This window comes from Ursus americanus, chromosome 33, assembly GCF_024610735.1.
Source record: "Ursus americanus isolate L20-20 chromosome 33, mUrsAme1.1.p, whole genome shotgun sequence".
Lineage (NCBI taxonomy): Eukaryota > Metazoa > Chordata > Mammalia > Carnivora > Ursidae > Ursus > Ursus americanus.
In genome coordinates, this window is record NC_142159.1 from 7448549 (window position 1) to 7466407 (window position 17859).

The 17859-nt window shown below is 56.0% G+C and overlaps 1 protein-coding gene across 4 annotated transcripts; it reads right to left on the minus strand.

The window, feature by feature from the left end:
- Positions 1–3530: 3530 nt before the first annotated feature.
- Positions 3531–13236, minus strand: LOC123782276 (antizyme inhibitor 2-like). 4 transcript variants are annotated; one of them, XM_045782371.2, is made up of 11 exons: positions 13031–13235; positions 12233–12416; positions 11544–11717; positions 10883–11088; positions 10274–10408; positions 9204–9369; positions 8547–8694; positions 6477–6577; positions 5400–5617; positions 4825–4886; positions 3531–3767 (listed from the first exon to the last, which is right to left on the minus strand). In XM_045782371.2, the coding sequence occupies exons 1-10, from the start codon at positions 13042–13044 to the stop codon at positions 4862–4864; spliced, it is 1371 nt and encodes a 456-aa protein (XP_045638327.2). In that variant the 5' UTR covers positions 13045–13235; the 3' UTR covers positions 3531–3767; positions 4825–4861. The 4 variants fall into 4 exon arrangements, with proteins under 4 accessions (XP_045638327.2, XP_045638326.2, XP_045638328.2 ...); XM_045782370.2 differs by having other exon boundaries at positions 3531–3802; XM_045782372.2 differs by having other exon boundaries at positions 3531–3802; positions 10883–11055; positions 13031–13234.
- Positions 13237–17859: the final 4623 nt, after the last annotated feature.

The window sequence follows — 17859 nt, forward strand, 5'->3', positions numbered from 1 at the left end:
TCTATTAAAATATTTTATTGACTTATTTATGTATTTGAGAGCGAGCGAGGGAGAGCAGAGAGGGAGAGTGAGAGGGTGAAGCAGACTCCCCCCTGAGCAGGGAGCCCGATGTGGGGCTCGATCCCAGGACCCTGAGATCATGACCTGAGCTGAAGGCAGATGTTTAAACCACTGAGCCACCCGGGTACCTGTAAATATTCATTTTAAACACGTTTAAAAACTTAATCACTTAACACATGCGCAAGAGTGACTCACCATTAGCCACAGACAGGGTCACAAACACACTTATCCCTCGGCAGCAGCTACAAACAAGCCTGAATACACCTCCACCAATTCTCTCCCGCATACTCCTGTCCCCGGTCCCAGAAATACCAATTTTGACCTTTGAGTCCACGCGCCAGTATTTCCTGCTCTCGCTTTGGACAGGTCAGTGAGTTCCTTCAAATCTGAAACCTCTCGATGTTGAAGGTTAAGCTTTAATTGTCACAGGAGAATAATCCTAGCTTTTCCTGCCCCTGGAGGTTGGTGTCACACAAGCCAAGACAGGAGGAGCTCCAAGGACCGAGTGGTCAGCTGTGTGAGTCAGGTGGGGGCTGAGAGAGGCTGCGGACTCCCTGAGAGCGGGTCAATGGCATGACCCTCCCGACAACGTTCGGCTCTGACCGCTGCACTTCTCACGGGCTGGGCGTCATGGGCTCCATGGGATCTGGAACCTGCCTAAATCTTGCAGAGCCTCAGGGCCTTTGCCGTCCTGTTCCCTCTTCCTGCAGGATCTTTCCCGACTCTCTCAGCCATCAGGTCTCTCCTCCAATATCATCTCCCAACCACCCTCTCCAGCCACTCTCTCTTTTAATCTCTTCCCAGCACCCAGCACCATTCCTCATCTGGTTTGTTTACTTGTTTAGTATCTGCCTCCCCCACCCCAGCCCCCCAACGGCAGCTCCGCAAGAGCAATACTCTCTCCTGCCTTATTCCCTGCCGAATCCCGGTGCCTAAACACTGTCTTCCACGAATACTTACTGAGTGAACACCTGAGCGGATAGGGTACACCAAGAGCAGAGGAATTTTAAGGTCACCTCTCTTGACTTCCGTTTTCTCATTTGTCAAAGCCGGTTGGTGGGGAGCAGGGGGCGACGGTGGGGAGGCGCGGGATGAGAACTCCTATCTCATCCTTTCAACAGGGTGTAGTTGGACCCAGACAGTGAATCCGTGGTGGGCTAAGCAAATCCTGCGCAGTCCGTCTGGGTGCAACACCGCCAATGGCCAGTAGGGGGCAGCAAGTCACTACAGTTGAACGTGACCACACCTGGGGCTCCCAAGACCCAGAACACCTGAGGTTTAATCCCCCAACTGCCAACCTTGCTTATTTTCACCCTCTGGGGTGCAAGACCTTCTTAAACACAGCGTGCACGCCCTGCTGCCCTGAAGGGAGAACACCGACCGGCGTGTGAATTCAAATACCAGCTCTGCAGCTTACCCCTGGTGCCCCAGCTTTGTTTGCTTCTCTAATGTGGGCGTCATCGTGAGCTCACAGGGTCGTTCTGATTCGCCAGCAGATACGGCTCTGGAAGGACAGTATGTGGGGCCACGAAAGGGCTTTGAGGACTGCAGGGACTTCGGGGTAGCCAGCTGGAGCCTGGACCTGCAGAGACCCCCAGGAGCTCCCCATTCTCCGGCCCATCTATGGCCATGGCCACCATGGTACACCTGCACCCACGCAGTGGAACGTGGCTGAAGACCAGCACACCAGATGGCCGGTCTCGCTCTAGACCGACCCCCGCAAACCTTGGGTGGGCCCCGTGCTGGCCATCTGACCCCATTTCACTGGCCCATTCACTCTCCCGCTCTTGTGACTTCCCCACCTCTGCCCTCTCCTCCAAACACCAAGACCCCCTCCTGCCCCCTCCCTCACAGCCCTGACCTTATTTCTTTTTTTCACTAATCAGAAGAGAACTCCACTTTCTCCCAAGGACCTGTGACCCCCGCGGTGTTCCCAGCCTCCCACGGTCCCCTGGGATGTGCAGTCTGAGCTTCCCCCCTCCCAGGTTCAGCTCTTGCGACTGTCTCCTCTCTTCTGCATCTTAATTATCTTCCCTGCTAGCTAGCGAGCAGGCCCAGGAGCCCACAAACTGTAATAGCTCTCATCTTAGAATAAACCTCCTAATAAAGAGATAGAAATTGAAAAAAAAATAAAAATAAAAATAAACCTCCTGACCCGACCTGCCCTTCTTCCAGCCACCTTCCCTGGAGGAGGGGCCCACAGCCACCCTCTCTGGACCCCACTTCCACCAACCGCCCCCTTCCCTTGCACCAGGTCTCTGGTGCAGATCACCAGTGACCTCCTCTTCCCAATCCCACCCTCGGCCCTCACCTCACCCACCTGTGGGCCGTATTGGACAGTCGGGCGTTGCCTCTTTGAAAGGCTTCTTCTCTTGTTTTCTGTGCCTTGTGTCTTCTTTGGCTGGGAGGCCCCAGGGATGTAAAGTCCTCGGGGTGCCGACGCCAAGCATGTTCGTTTCCCCCATACTGAGCCCTGGCCCCGAACCCAGGGCTGCTGTGTGACTCCCTCTGGCGGTGGCAGAGACCGCTCCAGCCTGACTTGTCAACGCTGAGTTCTGGATTTTCAGCCCTCCTAACCTGCTTCTCCTCCCCAGCGTCCCAGTTCATGTACCAGCCGCTCTGGCCAAAAGCCCTGGGGTTGTCCTTGACTCCTCTCCTTGCCCCAGGTACCCCAGCGGGCCCCTCAGCCGATCCTCCTGACACAACCTGTCCACCGTGTCCCGAACTGGCCACTTGTCACCACCAACACCCTGACCGCCCATCGTTTCCCCAAACTGGCAGGAGGCCCTCAGATTCCCAATGCCTGGACCTGCTCAAACCCTCCAGGCTTTTCCCTCCAGCGCCCAGGAAAGTCGAAGCCCTGCCTTCCCATGAGGCCTGACAAATCACCCCCCAGCCCTCCCCCTGCCTCCTCTCCCGACACTGCCCCTCACTCACTCTGCTCACCCGGCCGCCTTTGTTGTTGTTGTTAACAGTCTCCATCCCTGGCATTGGACTTGCGGTTTGCTATGCCTGGGACTCTGACCCAGTGACCACACAGCCTCTCTCTGCCCTCAGGTCTCTGCTCCCGTGCTCCCCCTCGGACTGGCTACCGCCTCCTTCTGCCTAAAATAGCGTATCTTCCTTTATTCACTACCCTCTGCCTCTGCTTTATCATTCCTCATAGCAGGTACTTTGTTGTATACGTGCTATGTGCTTGCTCACGCTGTCTCTTTTCCCAACTGGAAGGTAAGCTCCGAGAGCCTGGGTTTTCGTTGTGTGTTACTGTGCCTAGAACATTCCAGACACACACTAGCCCTCAGATTCCTGCTGAGGGAATGGATAGATGGTGGATGGGTGGATGGATGGGGGGATGGGTGGATGGATGGAGGGATGGAGGGATCAATGGATCCGTGGGTGGATCGAAGAAGGGAGGGATAACCACAATTACAGCATCAGAGGACGAAACACAAACACAACACACACCCTCATGTCTTGCATCTGATTAAACTTTCTACTTTCCCTAAAGCCCACTTAGGTTTGTGCTTCCAGACTCTTCGGAGGGCAGAGTTCAGGCAGTGGGAGGAGATGAATTGGGAACAGGCTGCAGGCTGTCTGAGACCTCTGGCTTCCTGGCGTGGCCTCTGGAGTCCGTCCCTTCTCACGTATCTGGGGGATAATTCGCCTTAGTCGGGGGATGCTGGGAGATTCCTCCGGTGTTAGCGGAGCTGAGGAGACAGCAGCAAGATGGGTGGGGCTGAATCTGGGGGACAGACAGGACAATCACGGAGGTGGGGGGTCAGCAAACGTCTCCTCAGAAGACGCTTAACAAGGACACAGGACACAGGAGGTGGGCGGCTTCGGCCTCTGGGCCCGCACATGCCAAAGGAACGCGGTAGTCATCCTGACGTCTCCCTGCCCTCGCCTCTGCCGACCTCCTTCCCTGTAGGACTCGCTTTCTTTTTGAGCTCAGAGCTCCCCACATACTGTTTTGTAGTTTCAGCAGGTCTAGAAGACACACAGTAGCACCCACCCTATTTTGGAGTTGGCTGTTTTCACACCCTATCCATCCAACCTCCCAGTCTGGGGGCTTCCAAGACCGAGGCCAGGTCTGCACACCCACAGGGCTGGCCCATTAGCTGTGTGGTCAGAGGCTACGCCTGCTTCCTGAGAAACCCCAGACCCTGGGGCAGTGGGGGGGGGGGTCTCTGAGTGGGCCAGGCCTGGGACCGGGAGCAGCCAGAGGCAGGGCCCTGGACATGAACTGAGGGGGAATCCCTGCCTAGGGATTTGCATTATTGGACTTACTCCTCTCCACAACCCTGTGAGGGGGATACTAATATCCAAGGGGAAACTGAGGCACTGACACCCCTGCCGGTGTGTGGGGAAGCCTGGAGTCACTCCAGGCCGGTCTGAGCCAGTGTTCTCACCACGAGTGGGGGGGGGGGCATAGCTCACACAGACTTTCCTGCATCAGCACAGGGGTCACTAACTGAACGGAAGGAAGGTACTGGTCAGGGCAGGCCGCCTCACATCCAGGACATAGCCTTCGAGGGGCACTTGCTGTCGGGGTACAAGGTTCTCAGCCCTCCCCGACCAGGGTCTGGGGCATAAGGAGCAAGGAGGATGGGGGCGGCAGCCTGAGGGGCTAACCTAGACTTCAGTCAGGCCCGCTCTGGGAGAAAACCAGTTTTGAACATTGAAAGTTGCCTCATCAAACACTCAATGCCCAAACCTTGGCCTCCCCCTTGTCCCCCCCACCCCGCTTTTCCCCACGTGGCATACCAAGATGTCGGGAGCACCTCCACGGCCACCTCCCAACCTAAGGCGCTGCCCCCAGCAGGCTCCTGTGGAAGGGATGTGCCAGTAAAGGAAGGTTCTAGAACTCCCTCCCCACCGGGGGCGGGGGGGGGGGCTGAGCCCTAGGTGGGGCAGAGAGGGGACCCTGGGGCCGAGCCTGTGAGGGACCCTGAAGCTGGTAGGGAAGGGACATCTGAGAAGGAAACTGGGGAGTGGTTGCAGACAGAGCAGAGTGGGGGCCTGGCCAAGGGACTGAGGGTCAGCTGGGGCCACAAGGCTGCCTGATTCTGCCCCCGAAGGTGTGCACACCTCAGAGCTGGCAGAGCCACCCAGGGGGCTACCTTGGGCTTACCCGGGAAGCAGCTATAACAGGGTCAACACCAAAGGCAGAAGCCAGTGTCAAAGGTCAGTCAGACACTTTGGGTTTTGCTGGGGCTGGTGGGGGAAGCTGGGTGTTTTTTGGGCCTGGGACTGCAGAGCTTAGCCACATTCTCCGTGCCAAACTCAGATCCTGATGAGATCCCCTCAGTGCCCTGCCCCTCCTCTCCCCCTCCGGACACCTGAGCTTGGGGTCCATGGCATAGCAGACGGAGGCGGGCAGGAAGCCGTTGAAGGTGGAGCTCATGGTGGTGGTGTAAGCGCCCATGGAGGGGAAGACAAGCCAGTCACCCACATCCAGCTCGGGCATCGTCACCTCCCCTGGCAAGAGCTTGTCAAAGGCATCACATGTGGGACCATAGAGGGTACAGGGGAAGAGGGGCGGCTCTGAGCCGAGCTCCTACAGGGAGCAAAGAGCAGAGACTCAGAAAGGGAAGAGCCCCAGCGGGTCCCCCCAGCCCCCTCCCCGGGCCAGCCGGGCACGCCCACAGGGCCCCAGCGGGAAGGCACCCACTCGGACACTTATCAGCCACCCACCGTGACCCATGAAGGCGTGGTCCGCTGTGCCAGGCACTGTTCTCAACCCTGTCCTCACGGGGTTTATAGTCTAGTGACACAGCCCCGCCCTGCCCATGCACAAGTGCGGGCCCAGATGGGACCTCAGTTGTCCCTGTACAATGGGAAGATTTTATTCCATAGCCACTCAACATACTGGCCTCATGGTTGGCAGCCGCTGGAGTCACCTGGGGAGTTTTCACACAGGACTGACGCCAGGCTTTCAGCCCACTTGGGATTCTGGTTTCAGCCGTCTGGGGCATCGCCTGGGCATTAGGGTCTCTTAAAGCTCCCCAGGTGACCCACTGTGGAGCCAAGTTTGAGAATCTCTCCTTCCTAAGTCCCCTGCACCGCCAGCATGCACGGATTCTGGAAACAACCTGTACGTGCAGAGATGCACGTGGAAACACACAGAGCCGAGCAGATGTGCATGCACACCTGCACAGACTCACGTACCTACACACCCCCCTACCTGCGCCGGTGTACGTCGGCAGCCCCCCCCCAGAAGTGCCTATGCAGGTGCACACGGACACCCGTGTGCCTGTCCCTGAACACGCACGCGGCATGGCAATCTGCAAAGCCATCGACAGTCTGAGCTCCTTCACCTCCCCACCTGCCACGGTGATCCCTGCCTCTCGGGACTGGAGGCTGCAGGCCGTGGCCCGGAGACTAGGAACCCCTGAGCCACACTGGGGCCCCCTTACCTTCACCACAATGGGCATCTTGGGGACAGGCTCCCTGGAGAAGATGCGGAAGATGCCGTAGTGACCCTCATTGAGGTAGTACAGCAGCTTGCGGTGGCCTCCTGGGAGCGGGGGGAGGGCGGCAGTGAGGTGCACGTGGCCAGTCTCAGCACTGACCCTCCACGCCCAAGTGTGGAACCCTCGGGAGGGGTCCCGATCCGCAGCCCAGCGCCGGAGAACTCCTGCTCTCTGCTCCAGGAGCTTTCCTGACCCCATGCCAGGTTGGGGCCTGTCCTCTGGGCTCCCGCTGTCCCCTCTGGACAGCAGGCTTACCTGCCTCACCCCTTCCTGCCCTCGAAAACCACACTGGAGTCTCCCATCCTGGCTTTTTGCTCGCTCCTTCTGCTCCTGCCCCAGCTGGGTGCTTCCCCACCGGCCCCGCGAGGCACTCCAGGCCCCCTGTTTCTAGGGAATTGTGAGTAAAAACTTCTCCCTTTGGGACAGTGCTTTCCATGTCCGCATGTTACCTGGTGCAAACGGACCTCGACACATTTAAAACGAGCGCCAGACTCTGACGTGCGCGGAGTGGAGTAGGAAATCCCTCCCTCCACCGAAATACTCCGCCTCGAATCGCGTTGCTGAAGTAAGCGTGCGGAGACCTTCTCATTGCCCCACCGCACTCCTGGTGCCTATGAAGCTGAGGTCACCTATGATCCCGAGATCCTTCAGACGTGACCTACTACCGAGCCAGTTTCTTCACAACCACTTAATCCACATAATCTAAACTTGGGATTATACACAGGCATTTCAGCTACTGCTTAGATGCTCGCATCTTTCTGAATATTGTATCCCCCCCCCCCGGGTCTTCTTCCCACCATCTTCTCCCTGGTGTCAGTCACCCCTTCTCCTCCCCACTCCCGCAGCTGCCATTACTGATCCTGTCTCCAGCGACCCCAGCCCCAGGTGTCCTAAGCCACTTCGCCATGACATCCTAGAGGCTGAGAGCTCAGCGAGCACACCAGCATTTCAGGCCAGGCAGACAGGGGCCCTGCCGTACCCCTAACCAGCCGTGCCGTGTGGACAAAGCCCTTCCTCTCCCCGAGCTTCAGTATTTCCACCTGTAACGTGGGAGCGACCCAAAACTACCCCCCCAGGATTGTTGAGGAGAAGTGAGACAAAAATAGGTATTTCACCCAGAATAGAGACTTAATTATTAGCAGCTCTTATTATTTGGAAATAAAAATAATAAGCCCCAAATCCTTCTAACCTGGACTTCTGTTAACGCTGGCTACCGTCCTGTGCTGCATATCACAATAGTCTCTAACAACACACTTTGTGGGGAAATGAAATCCGTTGACACAAGCGCCTTTGGGATTAAAAGCTGTGGGCCAGCATGTGTCACAAGGATAAGGGAGGAGATTAACGGGATTTATAAATATTTATACGTCAGTTATCACGAAGCCACAGAATAGAGTGGTGAGATCTTTTCGTACTCTCTATCTCGTCATGAAATTGAGTTTCTGGTTAGTTCACTGTGTGAGAACAGCCACCCCAGCCCATCCCTGATGCAGAAATAGCAATCAAAAAACTCTCCCATGATGGTCGACCTCAATTGTCAAAAGGTTTCCTGTCACCCTCTAGATGTCACCCTTAACCTGCAGGCCCCTGCAATGACACTCTTGCCTTCCTGTATTTGTTCTAAGAATTTGTATCGACTCGGTGTATTTTTCGTTATAATAATCTGCACCTGCTAGAAAGCACTTGCTGGAAGAATTTCAAACGCCCGTTGGCAGCACAGTGGTGTCTGTGGCCTCATGAGCGGTGTTCTGTGACTTTGCCTCCATAAATGCCATATAAATGCCTGGGCTGCTCAGCAAGGGTAAGGACTTGGTCTGGGTTCTCTGCCTCCCAGTCGGCTTGAGAACGACTGAATGGTGATACTGACAGGTTCATTCTCATACCCGATTCACAGCTTGTCTCTCACTAATTAGGCACTGGGGGTGGAGCCCAGAACTTCTGTCCGTCCTCTTCCCCAGGGCCTGAAGACGTCTGCAGGGTGCCCCCCCCCCTGCCCAGTGCTGGCCCACCCACCAGGCTGCAGCACAGCCTTCTTGGCAATGATGTTGACAGCGGCCATGCAGGCGGACGCGGTGTAGAAGCGCCCCGGCTCCGCGATGATCTCCACACCGCTTCCCACGGGGAAGTCCTGGGCCAGCACAGCATTGATCACTCTCGCCATCTGCAGAGACAGACCCAGACCCTAATAGGACCTACGTGGGGGGCATTGCCTGCGCCATCCCCCTTCGTTCCTATAATAGCACTGTGGGGAGGTGTTACCATCCCCACTTTGCTAGGGAGGAAACAGAAACTGCGGCCCAGAGAGGAGAAGTCACTTGTCCAAGGACACACAGCAAGTGTATAGGCTGTGGACCGGGAGGGGTCTGAGTTCGGACCCCCAGAAATCAATACATGGTCAGCCAAGATGGGCTGTTCCCTGGGTCGGGGGCATAGTGAACTTCCACCTGACGGCAGGTCACGCACGGACAGCAAGTAACATGTCTGCGCTCACACAGGCTCACATGGGCACACGGGCCACGTGCATAGAGTCAGACAAAGACCTCTCAACAAAGACAAATCCCAGCTACACGCATGCACACGACTCGGTGACAAGAGCTCCCCCTACATAGGAGCGCACGCACACATTGTCCCCGACCCCAGCCCAGGCTCCCTCTCGTCCTCCTCTCTGACCTCCTCAAACTTAGGCTTTAAGCCCTCCTCTCCCGGGAAGCCCCCTCCGATGTCCAGGAGGCTCATGTCGTGCCCGAAGGCCCGGCCCATCTCGAACACGCGCCGGCAGTCAGCGAGGGCCTGGGTGAAGGAGTGCGCCGTCTGGCAGTTCGAGCCCACGTGGAAGCTGGACGCAGGTCAAGTGCAACGTGGAGAAACACACACGGGAAAGTAAGGGGGACACTCCGAAATGCCAACGCGGGTAAAACGCGGGGACCAGCGTGGATACACACACCGGGACACACGTGAGGAAGGCGGCCGCACAAACACGCAGCCCTGGATTTATGTGTGGGTGTCCCGGGAGACGCACACGCTGCCTGTGACCGGCCTTGAGTTGGGGTGCTCACGGTCATAGGGCAGTCACTTCTCTCAGCTGCCGCCTCCCAGTGCCCCCATTGCAGGGCTCCCCTTCCCCTCCTTAGAGGCCCTGTGATGAGAACCCCAAATTCCCTCCCCCACCCCCCGCAAGCAGGCGGGCTGAGGAACCAATCAGGGCCAGGTAGCGGGAGGCGAGGGAGGCCCTCAGCTCAGGTGCAGAGTTTAAGGGGTGCCAAAATACTGAGCCATCAAGGTAAATAGCATTTAGTAGTGTGATATTTTTAAGAAGCAAAATTGATGCATGTTTTCCCCAACGGGTAAAACACAGAAATTTTAAATAAAGGCAAAACTGGTAACAGTGATTGGACCCCAAGGCAAAAGGAAAAGTCAGGAATTCCAATCCTCTTTCTTTAAAATTTTTATATTTTCCTCATCATGGATTTTTTACATTGATGTTGATTTTTTAGATATTGCATCAAGATGTTATTTATCTAGAGTACTAAGGTTTTTTTGGCACCCCCTTACATTTTTCACCCAAGGCGGGTGCCTTCTGGCCCTGCCCGAGTCCCAGGTAACACCCAGCTTCTTTGCTGAGGACAAACGGAGCATCTTAAGGCCCAGAGGGGCCACGGCTGACCAGAGGGCAAAGACTGGGAATTGGCAGTGCACACCAGGACCCCTGCTTCCCGGGCAGGGAAAACCAGCGCCCTCACCTGGCTCCGACCACCGCCAACCCCAGGGCCCTGGCAGACTGGAGCAGGTGTTCACACACCTCCAGGGTGGCCCCGAACTTGGCGCTCAGGGGGAATGAGCTCTCGCTGTCCTGGGTCCACAGCCGGAGGACCAGCCTGGGAAAGGGTGCGAAAGATGCCAGCGGTTCTTAGCCGTGCGAGCTCCGAGGCCTGGAAACTTCACCCCGCCTACCCCCCAATCTCTCCCACCTTCCCAGAGGCCCCCTGCCTCGTTCCTCTGGACTGAGTCCCAAGGAATGAAAACACTCACCACTTAGAGACTTCTGACCAAGCAAGAAAAAACAGGAAAGTGATAAAATTATAAATACACCTTCTGTAGGCCTCTGTGTTACAGGATCAGAGATGTTAAATAACCTTCCCAAGACCACACAGCATGTGCCCATGAATCGGCCTCCCTGACTCCAGCGTGAGTGTATCGGCCTAGACCTCCTGTGCTTGAACCTCTCCCGGGTCACCTCATCTGGTGCGCAGATGGTTGCAGAGGCCCAACTCCTCCGGCAGAGGCCCCAGGCTTGCCGTCCCTCGCCCCACCTGTCTCCCCACCTGCCTGCACCACCCCGCCGATCTCACCTGGCCTCGGGGTGGTGCTTGGCCACCTTGGTCAGCTCCTCCTCGCTGTCGAAGGTCAGGAGCCGCACCCCCCGGCGGGCAGCGTACTGGATGTGGGAGACAGGCTTGCAGGGGTTGGCGTAGATGATGCGTGAGGGGGCCACGCCCAGGCCCAGCACCTGTTCCAGCTCCACCTGGCACGGGGGACAGTCAGGGGCTGCCTCCCTCTGGGCCCAGAAAGCCGGGGCACGAGCAACAAACAAGTGAGGGGCCGCCCTTGACCGAACCCATCCTCTGCACCTGGCACGGCGTTGGGCATGTCTGTGCCGCTTAGGCTTCTAGACGACCGTCAGGAAAGCAGAGTTGGCCCCATTCTAAAGAGGAAGAACCTAGGGTGTGCGTGAAATGTCTGTGCCGGGACAGGAACGGGGCCTGTGCTCAAAGCCTGTGCCCCTCGGCTCACTGGCTCCCGTCACCTGCCCCCGTCACGCGGCCCAGCAGCAGGTCGACCCCCCTCCCCATAGTTCATTCATTTCTTCCTTCAAAATCAAGGGAGTATTTCCTGTGTTGGCCACTGTCCCAGGTGCCGCAGGCCCCACTCCCAGATCCCCGGCGGCTGGCCGCTACCCCCAGGACGTGTCAGGCCCGCGAGTGAGGCCCCCGGCAGCGGGCACGGGCTCACCTGGCTGGCGCAGTCGAAGCCAGTGCCCAGGGTGGCCAGGACGCGCAGCACCCAGTTGCTGCTGTTGCACTTCACCGCGTAGAAGGGTGAGACCCGTGGCAGGGCGCGGCGGAAGGCCTGATGGCGGCTGGCCAGCACGCCCAGGTCGGCGACCATGAAGGGGTCTCGGTGGTCCTGCCAGGGCCGGGGAAGAGGGAGGGGAGGCTGCGTGGTGGGTGCCTCACTTAGCCTTCACAATGACTCTATGTGTTCAGTACTAGAGCTACTGCCATCTTACAGACGGGGCAACGAGGGCTCAGACATGGGAAGTCACTGGCTCAAGGACGTACAGTGAGAACGTGGCAAAGACAGGCTATGACCCCAGATCTTCTAACTCTTCGAGCAGCGAGACGTGAGGGCCACAATGATCTTTGTGGATCAAAGCAGGGGCAAGACAGCTCCAACCCTCAACTACACAAACCGGCGCTGGGCAATTACAATTCCACGTGGGGATGGGAGGTACGAGAAGGGGACAGAGGAACTACTCCATGACCCCCAGCAGAATCCAGCTTTGGAATAAGACCTAGTAAATGGAGCTATAGAACCACGAAACAGTCTTATTTCTCGTCCACCAAAGTAGGGACTGAGACTCGCCCTCTCTGCTCCCTACTCCCTTCCACCCTCACCCCTCCCTCCTTCTCCCTCCATACTGAATCAGAGAGCTCCTGGATCTTCTTCAGGACCACCTGCCAGGCGGATTCCCCAGGCCCCAGCGCGATGAGCTCCTCTGGCCATGTGCTTCCAGGGGGTCCTTGACTCCCCTTCGGGTTCCCAAGGGAGACGTTCATCCCCGACACTCCAACAGATCCCTCCAGCAGGCACGGTCCTGGTGTCCTGGAAAGGTTTTGCTCTCAGGATCTAGCCTGCTCCCTTCTCCCAGCTCCCTGCAAGCCCCAGGGGCCAGAGTTCCCCGGGCCAGTCAGTCCTCGGCCCTCCCATTCACCCAGAGAGCTCCATGGAGCCCTAGTGAATTTTCCCATCTGTAGGATGGGCCACTGGCCTGGTCCAGCCTGCTTCAGAGACATGGTGGGAGACGGAGCAGATGGACACACCGTGCATATGGAGTAGAAGATTGGCGTCCTTTTCTAGGCTCCTTCACACACATGTCCCCACCCACAAGTGAGAAAGCAGAGGCACAGAAAGGGTAAGCGAGGAGTTCAAGATCTTCAGATTACGAGATTTAGAGTTAGGGCCTAGGACATGATCCAGTCCGACACCCCCACTTTACACACAGGGACAGGAGGAGAAGGGAGGAGACTGGCCCAAGGTCACTAGCTGGTCAGTGGCTGGGCTAGGACTGGCACTTGAGCTCCCTAGAGCAGACACGGGAGCCACTGTTGGCCACACACCCCCAAGACGGAAGTGAGGGCAGCCCGCAGTCGAAGTCTGTCTGTCTGTTTCAGCAGTTAGTACAGCACCCCTGGTCCCCACTCCACACCCGGACTCACTTGGCGTCCGTCATGACCTGTTTCTTCAGGCACAGTGCAGGGGACTGGGATCTATGGTGTCCTGGGCTTCGGGTAAATTCCTGCAGGAAGAGCGCAGCTCAGCCCAGAGCTCAGGGGCTGTCCCACCCAACCTTAGCGCCCCCCGCCCCCGGCACTCTCAGCCTCAGCCTCCCAGGCCTGGAGAACAAGCCTTCCTAGGTCACCCACGTGGCAGCCCGCAGGGCTCCTGTTATTAAGCAAGTTATTAAGTTATTAACTCCTGTTAATAAGCAAACACCAGCAAGGCCCAGAGTAGAGGGACCCTGGAAGCCCTGCCATCCACTGTTCCCACTTCACGGATGGAAAACCGTGAGGCCCAAAGGTCCTCCGATGACTCAGCAGACCAGGAGGGGAAGCAAACCAGGACCTCAGACTTCAATCAGGAGCCGGTTCCAACCACCTCAGACCCTAAGCTCGTCTCCCCCGGCGCTGGCGCTGCGTCTCCGCTCTCCACCACAGGTTTTAACGTCTCACTGGAAGTTTCAAAGGTGAAGCCGTCTATGTCACTTGGTATCCAGGCATATCCTGTCCCTTACCCTCTCCCCACTCCCTCTTGATGTGGCCTTCTGAGGTCTCACCAGGTCACCTGCGGACCCTCCCAGGCTGAAGCCACCACCTTGGAGCGGCCCCACCTCTGGGATGTCAGCTGTCACCTCCTGCTTCCACCCCACCTCCATGCTGTGACCCAGAGCCTCCCCTGCCTGCTCCGAGAAGGAAGACCAGTGCGGAGCCCGCTAGTGCCCGACCTCTCTGCCAGCCCTGCCCCACATTCTTGTTGCTTGAGACCTTCCGCCTTGCACACCTCCCAGCAGGAGCCCATGCCCCCACCCCTACCCCATCTCCCCCAGGCTCTGGGGGCTTAAAAATCTAGGAAGGGACAACAGGAAGAGCCTGGATTTGAGGAGGTTGGGAGGGGTCAAGGGAACCTTTAGAGGCCTCATGAACTCCATCTGTAAAATGGTGGACAGGAGATCTGTGATTCCACACAAGATGGTAAAGTCCGTGGCTTTTACAGAGACTCCAGCCCACTCCCGCCCCAGACCGATTCGGGTAGAAGCCACTTCCAGCTCATCTTCTCACATGCTCTACGACTCTGGGCAGCTGGCCTCCTTTCTAGAACGTCCCGGTCATCATCTGCAAGATGGGGGTGACAGCCCCCTCTGCATCACAGCGTCCCTGCAAGATGAAATGAGAGGACACTGCAAGGAGTTCAGCAAGGGCCAGCACATTCTAGGAATCCTGAGGACAGCTCAGCAATGGCCAAAAGTACTAAGCCCTAAGTAAGTCTCAGGCATTATGTGAAGCACTTTCTGTGGGTGAATCATTGAATCTTCAGAGCAACTCACGAGGCGGCTTCTCCCCAGCTATATACTTGTGGGACATGGGACAACAGAAATCTGCGCCAGGCGGGCAATCCCTCAAGGACTGCAACCTTAATCCCAGGACAAGCTCAGTACCTGGATTAAGATGGGCCACAAGCCCGGGTGAGTCACCTGCCTGATGTATAGTGACATCGCCAGCCTGGGGCAGGAACCGCTGACACCTTGTCCTACCCCGAGGGGTAGGGGCTACAGGGCCATCCGCCTGACCCCAACTTGTTGGCTTCAGGCACATCTGTACAGATAGAGCTGATCCACCCAGATCGCCATGAAGCAGGGGAGCCCTACGAGGAACACCCCCCTATGTCCCACCAGCCAGGGTAACTCGCCTACCTACCCAGGCCAACTCGCAATGACAGGCACACAGGTCCAGCTCAGACTCCTGCTGATGGGGGGCCATCAGAGCCCTGTCAGAACCGGAAAGAACTGGGAAGAAGGACCCCTCAGTCCTTCCACCCACGGGGCAGCTCGAGGAGAAAGTCTCCGTGTCCCTTGAATTCAACAAGAATTTGAGGGTATAATTTAGCTTGGGAGGGATATCGGTTAGGGTCTAACCAGGAAAAGAAAGACCATTTCAACTATTTACAAGACAACTGAATGCAGAATGGTTTCCACAGGTGAAGAAGAGCTGAGGGCCAGACAGGGGGGAGTAAAGCAAGCAGATCCTGGCAGGAAGTTGTCTCCAAAGGAAGAACGGGTGCTTCCCAAAATCAGGGTCCGAGGTCACGTTGTGGAAGTTGGAACCACAGACTCGGAGCCGCTACCTAGGAAGCTACCTGGGACAGAGGGGAGGGGCAAACATACCCGGGTCCTCCTGAGGCCTCCCAGTCTCCTGCCAGGGACTTCCAGTGGCTGACCTCTGCTGCAAGCCAGCCCCCTGGGAGACAAATGGAGAGGGGGAGGGACAGAGAAAGGACCTGGAGGCCAGGAGGCCCAGGATGAGCACAGGGGCTCAGAGTAGAGGTAGACATTACCTGAACACTTGAGGATGGGTAGGTGCCAGCCAGACCAAGCACCAGGGAAGAACATTCCAGGCGCGTGTGGCAACTAGTGCAAAGACAAAGAGGGGAACGAGCCTGGCCGCTAGAGGGATAGAAAGGAGTGTAGCCGACCGACGGAGGGAAACAGGAATTTCCCAGGCTTCAAAGCTGATACATGTCAAGTGTCAGCCTGGTCTAGACCCAGCTAGATGCTTGGAGAGGGAAAGCCATTCCATTCTGTTCCTTTGCCAGCCTCCCTTTCCCTACCACGTACACAACCCTGAGGGAGGCTCCTTGTCCGTCTCCTTGTCTCTCCAGCTACAGACACCACCCTGGGTGTCCCCTGACCCTCTTCCAAAGATGCAGCGACTTGCGCTCCTGGGCACAGGTGCTCCTTTTGTCAGAAACACCCTTCTGTCACCCTGGAGGATGTTGAAATCGTGTTTCCTATTGCTTCCAGAAGTCATTTGATCAGGGTCAGTTTCAAGGGTAGACCAGCCAGCTCAGCTGCTGAGGCGCCGAAACACCGGAAAATGAGAGGAGAGGAAGAAAGACGGAGGAGAAAAGGGAGTCTTGCCAAGCCTCAGTACGAGACTGGAAGTCACGCTTCAGTAGGTCATTTGGAGCGAGGTTACAATCATGTAATCACTTCTTATGATCAACCTGGCTCCAGACGAGGCCGGGTCTGCTGAAGTGTGGGCTTTTGCTTTGCTGAAGAAAGGCTGCAAGTCTGGGCGGAGCTGAACTGCTTAGGACAGGAGAGGTGGGGTTTTGTCACCAACAGGCCCACACTTACCCTCCCTCCACAAAATTCCCCTCTAAATGGATGTCAAACAAATATTTGAGGAATATTTATTTAATGCTGGAACAACTGGACATCCACACGTGAAAGAAGAAGAGAATGCCTACCTCACACCATATGTAAAAGTTAACTTAACATGGATGGAAGAATTAATACAAGAGTGAAAACTATAAAGATGAGAGTACACTCACAGACCTTGGGTTAGGCAAGTTTTCTTAGGGCACCAAACGAAATGGGGAGAGACTTGGTGACTACAGGATTTTTTTATGAGTGACAAAAACATTCAAAACTTCCGTTGTGGTGATGGTTGCACCACTCAGCGAAGATACTAAAAACTGTCAAATTGCAAACTTCAAATGGGTGAAATGTATGGTATGTGAATTATATCTCAAAATATGGTTTTTTAAAAAAGATTTTATTTTTTTTTAAAGATTCTATTTATTTATTTGACAGAGAGAAAGACAGCCAGCGAGAGAGGGAACACAAGCGGGGGAGTGGGAGAGGAAGACACAGACTTCTAGCGGAGGAGCCTGACGTGGGGTTCGATCCCATAACGCCGGGATCACGCCCTGAGCCGAAGGCAGACGCCTAACGACTGCGCCACCCAGGCGCCCCAAAAAAGATTTTATTTTTTTATTTGAGAGAGAGAGAGAGAACAGGAGCAGCAGGGAGGGGCAGAGGCAGAGGGAGAAGCAGGCTCTCCGCAGAGCAAGGAACCCAATGCAGGACTCGATCCCAGGACCCTGGGATCATGACCTGAGCCAAAGGCAGACGCTTAACCGACTGAGCCACCCAGGAGCCCCTCAAAATATGTTTTTGAAAAGAATATTCATTTAGGGGCGCCTGGGTGGCTCAGTGGGTTGTGTCCAACTCTTGGTATCAGCACAGGTCATGGTCTCAGGGTCGTGGGGTCGAGCCTCAAGTCGGGCCCTGAGCTCAGCTCGGCACCTGTTAAAGATTCTCTCTCCCTCGGTGCCTCCTGCTTAATGCTCTCTTTCTCTCTCTCAAATAAATAAATAAATAAATCTTTTTAAAGAATAAATAAAAAATTAAAGAATATTCATTTCAAGAGACACTGAAATATTACTTCTCTACAGAGAGGGCCTATGGGTCTCAGTCCACCCTGAGTAAAAGAGACAGAACATAGATCTTGGAAACCTGCAGGTCTGCATTTGAACCATATCCAGAAACCTAGAACGTTGTGTATCTTTTCTAAGCCTTGGGATTCCTACCCACAGAAGGGTTATGGTAATAAGTACATACAAGGTAGATTCCTAAAGCACTGACTCTTAGATTGCCAGAATCTTTCAACCAAAGCATCTCAGATCCGAAAGAATGTGTGGTTCAAACCCCCTGTTTCCCAGTTAAAAATCCCCTTCTGAAACCGACGGTCATCCCATTGGCTTGCTTGCATACCCCCTGGGACAGGGAGCTCCTCTCCCTTCCCAAGTCAGCCACCTCTGTTCTTGGTCAGTTCTGACCGATGTTCCTTAAACTGTCCCTTCTTGGCTGCCACTTATAGGCCCTGTATCCTGCCTTTCAGGACCCAGAGAACCCCTTCAGACATGAAGTTTGTGTTCATATGTCCTTGAGTCTGTCCTTTTCTGGGTCAAACATTCCCATCTGACT